General features: G+C 45.8%; 1 protein-coding gene across 9 annotated transcripts; it reads left to right on the top strand.

Annotated features, from left to right (window-relative positions):
- The first annotated feature begins 3,437 nt into the window (after positions 1–3,437).
- On the top strand, positions 3,438–9,152 carry LOC123091494 (uncharacterized). 9 transcript variants are annotated; one of them, XR_006443219.1, is made up of 9 exons: positions 3,439–4,114; positions 4,213–4,501; positions 4,582–4,635; positions 5,427–5,538; positions 6,034–6,118; positions 6,812–7,016; positions 7,465–7,540; positions 8,068–8,185; positions 8,792–9,152. XR_006443219.1 is itself a non-coding variant. In XM_044513025.1 (4 exons), the coding sequence occupies exons 1-4, from the start codon at positions 3,928–3,930 to the stop codon at positions 4,981–4,983; spliced, it is 453 nt and encodes a 150-aa protein (XP_044368960.1). In that variant the 5' UTR covers positions 3,438–3,927; the 3' UTR covers positions 4,984–5,410. The 9 variants fall into 9 exon arrangements, 2 of the variants coding, with proteins under 2 accessions (XP_044368960.1, XP_044368961.1); XR_006443220.1 differs by having other exon boundaries at positions 4,400–4,501; XR_006443218.1 differs by having other exon boundaries at positions 3,438–4,501; positions 8,068–8,544.
- Positions 9,153–14,640: the final 5,488 nt, after the last annotated feature.

A 14,640-nucleotide genomic window follows, 5' to 3' on the forward strand; every position in this document is an offset into this window, starting at 1 on the left:
TTTTTTTTGTTACGATGATTCTCCACTTCACTCTGAAATTCTTTGAACTTTTCAAATGTTTCAGACTTGTGTTTCATTAAGAAGATATACTCATATCTGCTCAAATCATCTCGTGAAGGTCAGAAAATAACGATACCTGCCACGAGCATCAATACTCATTGGACCGCATACATCAGTATGTATTATTTCCAATAAGTCACTAGCTCATTCCATTGTTCCGGAGAATGGAGTTTTAGTCATCTTGCCCATAAGGCACGGTTCGCAAGCATCAAATGATTCATAACCAAGTGATTCCAAAAATCCATCTTTATGGAGTTTCTTCATGCGCTTTACACCGATATGACCCAAACGGTAGTGCCACAAATAAGTTGCACTATCATTATCAACTTTGCATATTTTGACATCAATATTATGATTATGTGTATCACTACGATCGAGATCCAACAAACTATTTTCATTGGGTGTATGACCATCGAAGGTTTTATTCATGTAAATAGAACAACAATTATTCTTTGACTTCAAATGAATAACCGTATCGCAATAAACATGATCAAATCATATTCATGCTCAACGCAAACGCCAAATAACATTTATTTAGGTTTAACACTAATCCCGAAAGTATAGGGAGTGTGCGATGATGATCATATCAATCTTGGAACCACTTCCAACACACATCGTCACTTCACCCTCAACTAGTCTCTGTTTATTCTGTAACTCCTGTTTCGAGTTACTAATATTTAGCAACCGAACAAGTATCAAATACTCAGGGGCTACTATAAACACTAGTAAGGTACACATCAATAACCTGTATATCAAATATACCCTTGTTCACTTTGCCATCCTTCTTATCCACCAAATATTCAGGGTATTTCCGTTTCCAGTGACCATTTCCTTTGCAGTGTAAGCACTCAGTTTCAGGCTTTGGTTCAGCTTTGGGCTTCTTCGTGGGAGTGACAACTTGCTTGTGATTCTAGTTGAAGTTCCCTTTCCTTCCCTTTGCCCTTTACTTGAAACTAGTGATCTTGTCAACCATCAACACTTGATGCTCTTTCTTGATTTCTACCTTCGTCGATTTCAACATCACAAAGAGCTCGGGAATCGTTTTCGTCATCCCTTGCATACTGTAGTTCATCACAAAGTTCTACTAACTTGGTGATGGTGACTAGAGAACTCTGTCAATCACTATCTTATCTGGAAGATTAACTCCCACTTGATTCAAGCGATTGTATTACCCAGACAATCTGAGCACGTGCTCACTAGTGGAGCGATTCTCCTCCATCTTTTAGCCATAGAACATGTTGGAGACTTCATATCTCTCAACTCGGGTATTTGCTTGAAATATTAATTTCAACTCCTGGAACATCTCATATGGTCCATGACGTTCAAAACATCTTTGAAGTCCCGATTCTAAGCCGTTAAGCATGGTGCACTAAACTATCAAGTAGTCATCATATTGAGCTAGCCAAACGTTCATAACGTCTGCATCTGCTCCTGCAATAGGTCTGTCACCTAGCGGTGCATTAAGGACATAATTCTTCTGTGTAGCAATGAGGATAAACCTCAGATCACGGATCCAATCCGCATCATTGCTACTAACATCTTTCAACACAATTTGCTCTAGGAACATATCAAAATAAACATATGAAAGGAACAATGCAAGCTATTGATCTACAACATAATTTGCAAAATACTACCAGGACTAAGTTCATGATAAATTTAAGTTCAATTAATCATATTACTTCAGAACTCCCACTTAGATAGACATCCCTCTAATCCTCTAAGTGATTACGTGATCCATATCAACTACACCATGTCCGATCATCACGTGAGATGGAGTAGTTTCAACGGTGAACATCAATATGTTGATCATATCTACTATATGATTCACGCTCGACCTTTCGGTCTCCGTGTTCCGAGGCCATATCTGTATATGCTAGGCTCGTCAAGTTTAACCTGAGTATTTCGCGTGTGCAACTGTTTTGCACCCGTTGTATTTGAACGTAGAGCCTATCACACCCGATCATCACGTGGTGTCTCAGCATGAAGAACTTTCACAACGGTGCATACTCAGGGAGAACACTTCTTGATAATTTAGTGAGAGATCATCTTAAAATGCTACCTTCAATCAAAGCAAGATAAGATGCATAAAGGATAAACATCACATGCAATCAATATATGTGACATGATATGGCCATGATCATCTTGCGCCTTTGATCTCCATCTCCAAAGCATCGTCATGATCTCCATCGTCACCGGCATGAAACCATGATTTTCATCATCTTGATCTATGTGTGGTCACATGGTCGTCTCGCCAACTATTGCTCTTGCAACTATTGCTATCGCATAGCGATAAAGTAAAGCAATTATTTGGCACTTGCATCTTATGCAACCAAGAGACAACCATAGGGTTTCTGCCCGTTGCCGATAACTTCAACAAAACATGATCATCTCATACAACAACTTATATCTCATCACGTCTTGACCATATCACATCACAACATGCCCTGCAAAAACAAGTTAGAGGTCCTCTACTTTGTTGTTGCAAATTTTACGTGGCTGCTACGGGCTGAGCAAGAACCGTTCTTACCTACGCATCAAAACCACAATGATAGTTCGTCAAGTTAGTGCTGTTTTAACCTTCGCAAGGACCGGGCATAGCCACACTCGGTTCAACTAAAGTTGGAGAAACAGACACCCGCTAGTCACCTGTGTGCGAAGCACGGCGGTAAAACCAGTCTCGCGTAAGCGTACGCGTAATGTCGGTCCGGGCCGCTTCATCCAACAATACCGCTAAACCAAAGTATGACATGCTGGTAAGCAGTATGACTTGTATCGCCCACAACTCACTTGTGTTCTACTCGTGCATATAACATCAACGCATAAAACCTAGGCTCGGATGCCACTGTTGGGGAACGTAGTAATTTCAAAAATTTCCTACGCACACGCAAGATCATGGTGATGCATAGCAACGAGAGGGGAGAGTGTAATCTACATACCCTTGTAGACCGAAAGCGGAAGCGTTATGACAACGCGGTTGATGTAGTCGTACGTCTTCACGGCCTGACCGATCAAGCACCGAAACTACGGCACCTCCGAGTTCTAGCACACGTTCAGCTCGATGATGTCCCTCGAACTCCGATCCAGCCGAGTGTCGAGGGAGAGTTCCGTCAGCACGACAGCGTGGTGACGATCTTGATGTTCTACCGTCGCAGGGCTTCGCCTAAGCACCACTACAATATTATCGAGGAGGACTATGGTGGAGGGGGGCACCGCACACGGCTAATAGATCTCAAGGATCAATTGTTGTTGTGTCTTTGGGGTGCCCCCCTGCCCCCATATATATATTAAACCCATTAACAGTCGCGTAATTAGCGCCTCCTCGCGCGTTCCACCCGTCCCGATTGACTGTGCCGATTTTTTTTAACAGGCTAAGGTAAGCTAGAAACGCAGGACAAAGAGCCCAGCCCTCGTTTCCCGTTCGCTGCCTTCGTCCCCGATTCCTCTCCCTCTTCCTCATCTGCCGCCGCTGTCACTCACCGAGCCCTCCGCCACAGCCCAAGCACAACCGCCGCACTCTCCAAGAGCGAACTGCAGGGCGCTTGCTCACGCATGCCACATCGATCGATTTTACCGTGCTAAAATAAAAAAAAAATACTCCCTCCTCATTCGCCCTCTCCTTCGTTTTCTCCTCCCGGCGGCTAGGGTTAGCGCGGCCGCCGCCCCATCCCTGCTCGCCGCCGCCTCTGCCTCATCGTCCCATCCCATCACTTCCGATGTCGGCCACTGGAGAAGGCGCCCCCCTAAGACCCTCTTCTTCCCCAAGCCTTATATCTTCGAGTTCTAGCCGGCCACCATGGTGGTTGCAGAGGACGGGAGCAAGGGGATGGCATCGAGGGGCTCTGCCCACTTCTTCGTGTGCGGCCGCCGATGCAGCTCCACCTCCATCCCCACGCTTGCAGCCGTGGTGGTTCACGGTGCCGTCGCCGTCTTACTTGGCAGGAGCAACGCGCTCGATGCTGCTCCAATGTTGCCGTGAAGTGCTGCTTCGCCTTGGTTGTCCCAACTCAGCCATCGCTGGAGGCTTGCACTTCTGTAGCCATCTTGTTTACGACTGGTTAGTTCCTGTACTTGAGGGTTCCTTTATTCCAAATTAGTTGCAAGTAGGCCGTGGATGCATAGCATGGCTCATTGGATGTAATTGCTTGGAGATAGGCAAACAAATAAATCCCAATGAGATGTTCTTTGTGTTGGATTCGTTGGATATTTTTTTCAAGGAGGTTGTTGCCGGAGGATACTGCTAGCAAATGTGCAGGCCTCGTAATTGGAACTAGCGGATAAAGGTTGAAATCTGGTTTGCTAGCAAAAATATTTCTATACACACTGATGCAACTACTAGCAGATAGCAATGCGGGCTGCAGAGACGGCTGGCTTCGTCCTGCTCTTGTCTCGCTGCGACCGCCCGACGAAGGAGAGAGGCATCAACAGGAGAAGCACGACGCACGTACACACGCTCCTCTTCTTTCTGAAAGTTTCTCGCCTCTACTCCTAGAGCTTCACATCTTTGTCTCTTTGTTTGTGCAGATTTTGTTTCTCTATGCCTACAAGGTGTTCTGCGTCCACTTCCACGGCTCCAACGTCAGTACACCCGGCCCCATCTCATCTCCTGCTTAATTATTTTGCTTCTTTTCATTAATTTGGTGCAGATTGATTCATTAGCTGATGAGATTGTTTTGGTACATAGCCTTCATAGCGTTCAACGAACTCCTTTATCTAAAAATTAAACAGGGACAACGCTTCAACATAGTTGCATATCAATGTGAAATTTATGATCAAGTCTGGACTGTACTCAATGTATTTATTTTGATTTCTGCAGAATGTCCATGGTTTGAGACAAACAGACACCTGCTTCATGAATGCCTTCATCACTTGTTTATGATATTAAGGGCTGTGAAAATTCTGGTCTGCCCAAGATTGAAATTGTAACAATAGGTCATTTGTGGGGTTAAAAATGGGAACATATTGAAGAAGCAACAATATGTTAATTAACATGTTAACTTTAAGAATCAAATTTTAGGTTTGAATCTCATCAGGATTTTAGATAATCCGTCTTACATGGACTTACTGTCAGTAGTAGCACAATGGAATTTGATATATTTATTGCTGAATAAATTCTTCTCACATTGTAGCTTGACATAGAATTTTGAATGCAGAATCAAAATTAGCTTTGTATTGGCAACAGGTCTGCTTTAGAAACAAGTTCAGAAGTACTCCCTCCATCGAGTATATGCTATTTCAGGAATTTAATATGCTTGTTTAGTAAATACATTTGGAATCTAGAAGCCTTGAACTGGTTTTGTTTTGCTGATTAAGTATTATATTTTGTTAAACTTTCAAGCTTTCCAAGTGACATGCTTGTAATCATGCAGATAGCATGGGAACATGAGCAATTCTTGAGGTTTAGGGTGACTGTACTAAGTCTATGGAATTGTCCACACCTCCTGAATTTTTGGAAAGTGCTGGTTGTTTGTATGACAATAGGTGAAGTCACTTCTAATGCACCCTAATTCTTTTTTCATTGTCTTAATTTTTAATATTTTACTTGTATATTTCCCTTCTTTTAGAGAATCAACATATTGTCAATCAATATTCACTTTTGCAGGTCCACCCTGTCAATATCTGTTGTATTATTGAACTTTGTAGCAGATTGTTTTCCTGTTTGTATACACTATTATGCAATTCTTTCATGACCATTGCATTGATGTTGGTGTGTGAGGAATTGGGTAGGTGAATAGATTTGTATACAAATTTCTACCTGAGGCCCATGCACTTGATTTATGTAACATAGCAATGGCCTGTCTGTATTAAATTTATCTTACAACATCTTAGGTATTTCTTTCGTGTATAAAATGATACCTATGCAATTTTCCATATGCATGTTTACTACACTATAGTTGTTGTATAAAGAACATGTATTTGTAGGTGTTATACCGTTGTGTAAAAAGATCTAAACTGTATATATCATTTGTTGTGCAGGATTCCAGATTCAGTGATTCGTGGTTTTACTCCTTCTGGTGTCCTCTAACTGGCATCCATTGAGCTGCTCCGACATTGACTGCAGGTTGGTGTTCTCTCTCTCTTTCTCTCCGCAGCTATGCGATACTTCTACCTGGTCTATGCTGAACTGAAAAGCTCAACTAAAGGAAGACACTTTTTGATGTGCACATTCTTTCATTGCTAGAAGGATCTGTAAAGAAAGAAAATTTACCCCATGAGTAATTGATCAAATTTCATGTTTGTAGATTCACATATAACATGTAGGACGTAATGTAAGTGTGAGTCTTTGGCTTTATGTCTTGCATCGTGTCAACAGTGAACACTAAGGTTCCTTGTGGTTAAAACTTTAGATGTTCCAGGCTGCAAATAAACATGTATTATTATATGCTAGATGTGTTGTGTAAGAGGTGAGGAGCATTAAGCTTAGAAATAAAATCATTGTTCACCCATTATTAGTTCATCATGGGTTTTATGCGGAGAAATTAGATGACCGTTTGCCTATATCAGTGGTAATGTTGTCTCTTAGTTCTGTGCTGCTAATATTTGCCCAGGTCTCTATGTTGAACAATTCAAAAAAATCTTCCAAAAATATTTATGAATGTTTGATATATTTGGAGGAACTGAATTTAACTACAAAGTGATCTGGAGTCATTTTATCAGATCTGTAGCAATTTGTTATTTACCTCCTACTCTTTCTCTGTCCTAAAAGCTTGCGAAGAAGCTCCATTAGATACAAATAAAGGTCATGTTGATGCAGGAAAGAAGTTTCAAGAGGTTAAGAAAGCTTATATGAGGTACTTGATGTTTGTTCAGCATGGATGCTCAATCTGAGGATGTACAACTTTCAAGGCGCACGACAGTTTTGATCAATTATCTGCGTCAACACGGAAAGGCGGCGGAGCGATCTGGACAATATGCCTGGTGTCGGTTTTCTCGCCATTTTGCGACCAGCGCCTCTGCAGGTCAGTGGTGTTATGTTGTCCTCTTTGACAGTGGCGAGATCCACAACATAGGCGAGTGGGAGACCGCATTGCCAGTTTAAATGTGGCAAACTATTCTTCTATCATTGCCTCTGTGCATGATTAGAATAGTGCGATTTCTAATGTTTCATGTTTGGTAGTACCATGATCATCTATTTTGGCAGATTAGGGCTTCTTTGATTCGCAGGAATAGTGCGATTATATAGAAACAAATGTACCTACTTTGTTTTAGCTCTTGCATCATGGAGTTTCCATGTTCGTAATCTGTCTTGTTTTGTTCATTGGGAAAGCACACATGTACCTACTTATGGTGCTCTTAACTGAAGCCACCATTGAACCTTAAATGGTAACGTTTGATGCCACTGATACAATCCTTAAAGAATTTGGGTTAAGATGTGTCGTTCTGAAAAATTATTATGATTTTGTGCAGGTATCTGGATGTTTCTAGCCAGAAGACTCGCAACCTCTACTTATACAATGGATTGACTTTGTTTGTCGGATGGCTGGTATAGTACTCGTTGCTCTCATGATTTAACAGCCATCAGCCTTCTCTATAGGTTTCCTGAAGTCGTCTGATTCATGAAACTTGCATGTTAGAATTATCAAAAATCATTGATAGTAAGTCATGGTTTCCTGAAGTAATAGTTACTTAGTTAGGATACATTACAGAAAGTAAACTTGTTGGGTGATATTTGAGAGCATGTATATGAAGGTTGTTTCTTCGTAAGTTTTTTAGCTAATCTAGCAGGTCTCACGTAGTGTGATTTTGATCAACTCTTGTTCCAGAAAAGTGTTTGGTTGATTGCTAATGAAAATATCAGTTTCTATCTTTTCGTATGTAGCATCAACTGATGCTTTAGTAGCATGCCATCCACATCTTTGTCTAAATGCCTAGCTGAATGTGCTATGTGTATTAGTAATGCCTCTTTTGTATCAGTAGTGCAATATCTATTGATATGTGTTCAACTCTCTGATGCACTATAATTTCTGTAAAATGGTTTACATGGATTTTGATTGAGCAAGAGTTACACAGGCCCTTATCGTCATGTCAATCGAACTCTAATTGAGGGAATGCCAGCAAAGGAGATGTTTCACAAGCACCGACAAAACATGGAGATTATGATTTGGAAGTAGTCGGGGGTCTGGTCATGGTAAGTTACAGAGTCAATCAGGCATATGATTTGGATCTGATTTAATGATATGAACCATTTGTATAATTTTTCTAATAGCTATGTTTCTGTCCAACAAGAGGTTATTATGATTATCATTTATTGTCTTGTATTGGATGGTTATCCAGTAACATTCTTCTGTAAGCAAACATTGATATTTAGATCTTCGATGATGCACCAGGTGACAGAGTCACACACACAATTTATATGATATCTTGGGAAGATCAGTTCTGCCATAGTGCCCTTGCTGCTGCTGCTACTTTTAGCCTTTGTTTCCTTGGGAACATGTTCAGAGTGTAGATAAGAAACTTATGCTACTATAGATGGATATATGGCATTCGGTAAAACACCAAAAACTTCTGAATCTATATATTCTACTTTTCCAAGTAATTCGGGTGTTGTCATGATATCATAACCTGACATGAGTTGGTTAGCATTTGAGCAACTCTATTGGTGAAATGTTAGTTCTTCCCAGGCAGCTAATTACCAACTCCTCTCTCTATTTTTTTGGATTGTTAGATGGTTAATATTAACATGAGATGTTAGTTTTGAACTTGTTACTTTCTCATGATGCAATTCTCTATGCAGGTACATCGACAGCAAGAAGACGGATATTCTTTTTCTGTAAAACATGACCCTTTGATTGATTTGGGTTCACTACTAAACTTTCTAATGCTTCCTCATACGACTACCACCTCTGATTAATCTCCTTTGGATTCAGTTATGTACTTTTGTTTGTTTCCAACTATTTTTCACTCGGGTTTTTGTGGGTGTTGGTAGCTGGAATGCAGAGCATGAAGTGGTGTAAGGTGGTGTTGATGTGGGACATTGCAGCCGCTCCCAGATCAATTCAATGTCCATTTGAATATTTTAGTTCCTTTATGCCTTTGATTATATATTTTACTGAATAATGGGGTTATACTTGTGGAGAGTACCTGTTTATATTTCTTATGACTATTCACCTACAAGAGGAGGCAATTCATACCTATTTGTTCAAGTATTTTCACCAAACTATGCATATGCACGTTAAAAAATACGGTGGCATGATTAGTGCACACAGTCCCGCCTCAAGAGATGCGCCCAGGGCGCGTCCCAGCCACTAGTATAGGAGCAAGGGGGGAGGTGGCCGGCCTATGGAGGAGGCGCACCAAGGGGGGAGTCCTACTCCCACCGGGAGTAGGACTCCTCCTTTCCTTGTTGGAGAAGAAAAGAGGAGGAGAGGGAGAAGGAAAAGGGGGCCGGCCCCCTTGTCCAATTCGGACCAGAGGGGGGGCGCAGGCCTCCTTTCTTTTGGCCTCTCTCCTCTATTCCCGTATGGCCCAATAAGGCCCATATACTCCCTGGCGAATTCCCGTAACTCTCCGATACTCCGAAAAATACCCGAATCACTCGGAACCTTTCCGAACTCCAAATATAGTCGTCCAATATATCAATCTTTACGTCTCGACCATTTTGAGACTCCTCATCATGTCCCCGATCTCATCCGGGACTCCGAACTCCTCCGGTACATCAAAACTCATAAACTCATAATATAACTGTCATTGAAACCTTAAGCGTGCGGACCCTACGGGTTCGAGAACAATGTAGACATGACCTAGAACTATTCTCGGTCAATAACCAATAGCGGAACCTGGATGCTCATATTGGCTCCCACATATTCTATGAAGATCTTTATCGGTCAATCTCGTTACTGGCAAGTCTCTTTACTCGTTACGTAATGCATCATTCCGTAACTAACTCATTAGTTACATTGCTTGCAAGGCTTATAGTGATGTGCATTACCGAGAGGGCCCAGAGATACCTCTCTGACAATTGGAGTGACAAAACCTAATCTCGAAATACGCCAATCCAACATGTACCTTTGGAGACACCTGTAGTACTCCTTTATAATCACCCAGTTACGTTGTGACGTTTGGTAGCACCCAAAGTGTTCCTCCGGTAAACAGGAGTTGCATAATCTCATAGTTACAGGAACATGTATAAGTCATGAAGAAAGCAACAACAACATACTAAACGATCAAGTGCTAAGCTAACGGAATGGGTCAAGTCAATCACATCATTCTCCTAATGATGTGATCCCGTTAATCAAATGACAACTCTTTTGTCTATGGTTAGGAAACATAACCATCTTTGATAAACAAGCTAGTCAAGTAGAGGCATACTAGTGACACTATGTTTGTCTATGTATTCACACATGTATTATGTTTCCGGTTAATACAATTCTAGCATGAATAATAAACATTTATCATGATATAAGGAAATAAATAATAACTTTATTATTTCCTCTAGGGCATATTTCTTCACAGTAGCCCCTGAACCAGGCTTCAATGACGATGAGTCCGGCGCGCAAGTTGTCTTCGGCATTGCAAGGCGGGTTCCTCCTCCGAATATTTCATAGAAGATGTTGAACACCAGGGTAGTGTCCGGCTCTGCAAAACAAGTTCCACATTCCTTCGTAGAGAGAATAATATTTGTATCAATCGGATCTGCTGACGCATTCCGTGGCGTGACATCGTGCCACAGCCAGGCTCTTTATTTATTTTATTGTTCCACCTCAGTGCGTTTAGCGAGGCAGTTTCCTTGGCACGTCTTGTCAAAGCAGAGATCGTGTCCCCTTATTCCGGGATTCTCATCAATACGGGTGTGGGTAACCCAACCGCGCCATTAACCGCGGCGCTTGGGGGATAAGTGAGTTTTATTAGGCTGGTGGGGGCTCGTAGTTTTGGCCGCCCATATATGGGGATAAGAATCCGCCCTTTCCATTCACTCCTTCTTCCTCCTCTGCTAATCCGTCCCTGCGCGCTCGAGCTCCAGCGCCCAAGCCCGCACTTCCCACCTCAACCTTCTCCAACCATGTCAGGAGCGGGAGGTAGATGGATGGCCTCCTCCGTCATGGAGGGACAAATCAAAAACCTAAGGAAGGCCGGATACTTGTCTAACGACATCGCGCACCAGCTCCCAGATGCGGGGCAACCATCCCCACCCCCAGGCCCCATGAGAGGGTTGTTTTTCTTCCCCATTTCCTCCGCAGACTGGGTTTTCCTCTTCACCCGTTCGTCCGGGGGCTCATGTTCTACTACGGCTTGGACTTCCACGACCTAGCCCCAAACTTCATCCTCAATATCTCGGTGTTTATCATCGTGTGCGAGGCCTTCTTCTGCATCCAGCCCCACTTTGGCCTATGGCTGAAGATCTTCAGCGTCAAGCCGAAGGTCATGCAAGGCCGATAGGCGGAATGCGGAGGTGCCATGGTGGGCAAGATAGCCAACGTCACCTGGCTCGAGGGTGCCTTCGTGGAAACCATCAAAGGGTGGCAATCTGGGTGGTTTTATATCACCAAGCCGTGTGACCCTAAATGGGCAGCGACCCCTGAATTTCGATCTGGCATCCCCACCCGGCTCACATCTTGGAAAGAGACGGGCCTGTCGTGGGGCAATTCGGAAGAGGTGACCAGACTCCAAACCTGCGTCCGAGACCTGGTGACCAAGAAGGTCAAGCTTGTCAACGTGGTCCAGGTCATGCTCTTCTGCCAGATCCTCCCGTGTCAATGACGGGACTTCAATTTGTGGGAGTTCGACCCGGCCCGGCACCAGACTCTATCCCGACTCTTCGAAATGAAGCACGAGGACGCCTGGAAGGTGCTTTTCAAGAGTTCTGAGGTCACCCCTCCTGTCACCGAGGATCGCGGGTTCTGCGCCAAACGTCAAGCCTCCGAAGTAAGCTTACCTTTAGTCCCTTACGGGATACCCGAATTTCATAGTGTGACTTTATGTGGGATCTAAACTCCCGTTCCTTTGACAGGACTGGAAGAGGACATCCAGATAGTTCGACTGTCCGGCCCCTTTGCCCGAAGGCCCAGTAGACGCAGACTTAGCGAAGCTACTGGTTTCGGCACCCCATGTGGTGCCGGAGAAGAAGGCCAAGGAGAAGGCCACGGGGACCCGAAAGAGTTCCCGGCGCCCGGTGTCGTTGGATTTGCCCGATGGCTCCGACGCGCCCTCCGCCTCCGAAGGTCAAGGAGAAGAAGGCCAAGAAGAAGATGCCTCTCCCCCTCCAGCGGGGGGAGGAAAGAAGAGAAAGGCCGCCCCAACTGGGGAAGCCAGAGGGTCCAAGAAGGGGAAGCCTCTTCTGCCGGACTACGCCCTCGACGTCGAAGACGACGAGGAGGACTGGCCTTCCAGGGTCAAGCCCCTGGCAAAGTCGTAAGTGTCCGGCTACCCGAATGAATTATTGCACTCCTTTATTATTTGATAGCTTCTAACACCGAAGCTAATCATGCAGTCCGCCCAGAGCTCAGCTCGGCGATTCGTCGAGCGGATCTCTGAACTCGTCGGATGTGAATAGCGCTTCAATTCTGACGGCCTCCTCCCCTCTTCCTACAGACAATGCGGAGGCGGAGTCCTGTAGGGGACAAAACCAGGAGGCGACCTTCCGGACTCCCAACCCAAAGGGGGTAAAGCCCCGGAGGGATCTAAGTCCGGCCCTGGGCCAGACACTGCTCCGGAACCATCAGTGGTTCCAGAGCCCGACAGGCGGCGCCTTCACAAGAAGGGCAAGTCCGCGACGCCGGCGACTTCCGTCCACCCGGAGGCGCCGGACAATTTGCTGGAGGCTCTCAACGGCGCCTCTATCGACGAAGAACACCGTACTGTTATGAGTGCGGTGATTCAGAAGGTTCAGTCCGCCAAGAGCGGGCTGACGGAAGCCTGCACAAGCCTGTTAACGGGCTTTGAGGTATGTGTTCAAAAACATATATAAAAAATGTTACCGCATAGACAGTAGCCCCTGATGCTTAGTTTGGTGTTCGGAAAGAAAAGACGAACTGAGTATCTTAAAAGATATACGTAGGAGTCTAATAGAAATATGTCAATATGGGAATGCAGGCTGCGCTACTGACCTCTGCCGCACCGACTGCAGAGGTCAATGCCTTGAAGGAAAGCCTCGAGCAGTCCGAGAGCGAGCTCGGCCGTGCCAAGAAGCAGCTCGAGGATAAATAGGGTACGTGGTACCTCCTGTAAATGTATATAGAAATAATTGGTTGCATAATAATAATAACAGGACCAACGTTAATGTTGCAGGAGCCACGACCGAGGTGGCGACCCTGAAAGAGGCGGTCTCTGTTAGACTATGTATAACTTCTGTACCTATGTACGTATTGTAACACAACCATTATATATAATGAGATAAGCCACCCCTAGAGGGTTGTGCTGGTTCCCAAAACTTATTGTCTTACATGGTATCACGCTAGGTTACGATCGCTTCCGCTTCTAAACCCTAATACCCGCACCGCCGCCGCAGCTGCCGCCGCCTTCACCGCCGCCGCCGCGCCACCGATCGCGCCGCCGCCATGTCGAGCGCCGCCACCACCGGTTCCACTGCTGCGGGCTTCCTCCCGGCCTCTCTTGCGGCTCTGCTCAACCTCCCGCTCGATGCCGTCTCCGTTCCGGCTCCGATCGGGACAAGGAGCATCGGCTCCGTCTTCTCCACGCCGCCGGCACCCTCGCTCGGGCATGACCTCGTGGTCCACACCGCGGCGCCGCCGTCTGCTGCGGATTCCGCATGCGTCATCCCGCCGCTCCTGCCGCGAGCGGATCACACTGCCCCGCTGGCGGGGTTGGCGGCGTCCGCCCCGGCCGCTGGCCTTGCGGCGTCCGCACCGGCCGCGAGCTTTGCGGCGCCCGCCCTGGCTGCGGTCCCGCCTCCTCCCGCATCGGCTTCGGTGCCTCCGGCTGCCTCCATGGTGTTTGCACCCCAGGCAGCCTCCTCGATGGGATCGTCTTCGCCGCCGCCGTTTCACTTCGGTCATCTCATCACCATCAAGCTCTCCGCAGACAACTACATCTTCTGGCGTGCGCAGGTTCTCCCGCTCTTGGGGAGTCACTACCTGCTAGGCTACGTTGACGGATCGCTTCCCTGCCCACCCGCGCTGGTAGACAGCGTGCACGGTCCGGTCTACAATCCGGCCCATCGCGTCTGGACGGGGCAGGACCAGGCGAACCTCTCCTCCATCCAGGGGTCGCTCTCGCCGGCAATTGCCGGCCTTGTTGTCTTCGCGAAGACGTCTCATGAGGCCTGGACCATCCTTGAGCGCACCTTTGCAGCGCAGTCCCAGGCTCGTGTCTCTGCACTCCGTCGTCAGCTTGGAGAGTGTCAGAAGCTTGACTCCACGGCCACTGAGTTCTACAACAAGGTCAAGGGCCTTGCCGACACATTGGCCTCCATTGGACAGCCCCTCACCGACTCCGAGTTCAACTCGTTTATTGTCAATGGTCTTGATGAGGAGTATGATGCCTTAGTCGAGATCATCAACGAGCGGGGTAACTCGACACCCATGTTGGCACATGAGGTTTTCTCTCGGCTTCTTCTCACTGAGCAACGGGTCGAGACTCGCCGCACCAGGGGCACTGGCTCTCTCTCGGCCAACGTCGCCACCAAGG

Source organism: Triticum aestivum, chromosome 4B (genome assembly GCF_018294505.1).
Source record: "Triticum aestivum cultivar Chinese Spring chromosome 4B, IWGSC CS RefSeq v2.1, whole genome shotgun sequence".
NCBI lineage: Eukaryota > Viridiplantae > Streptophyta > Magnoliopsida > Poales > Poaceae > Triticum > Triticum aestivum.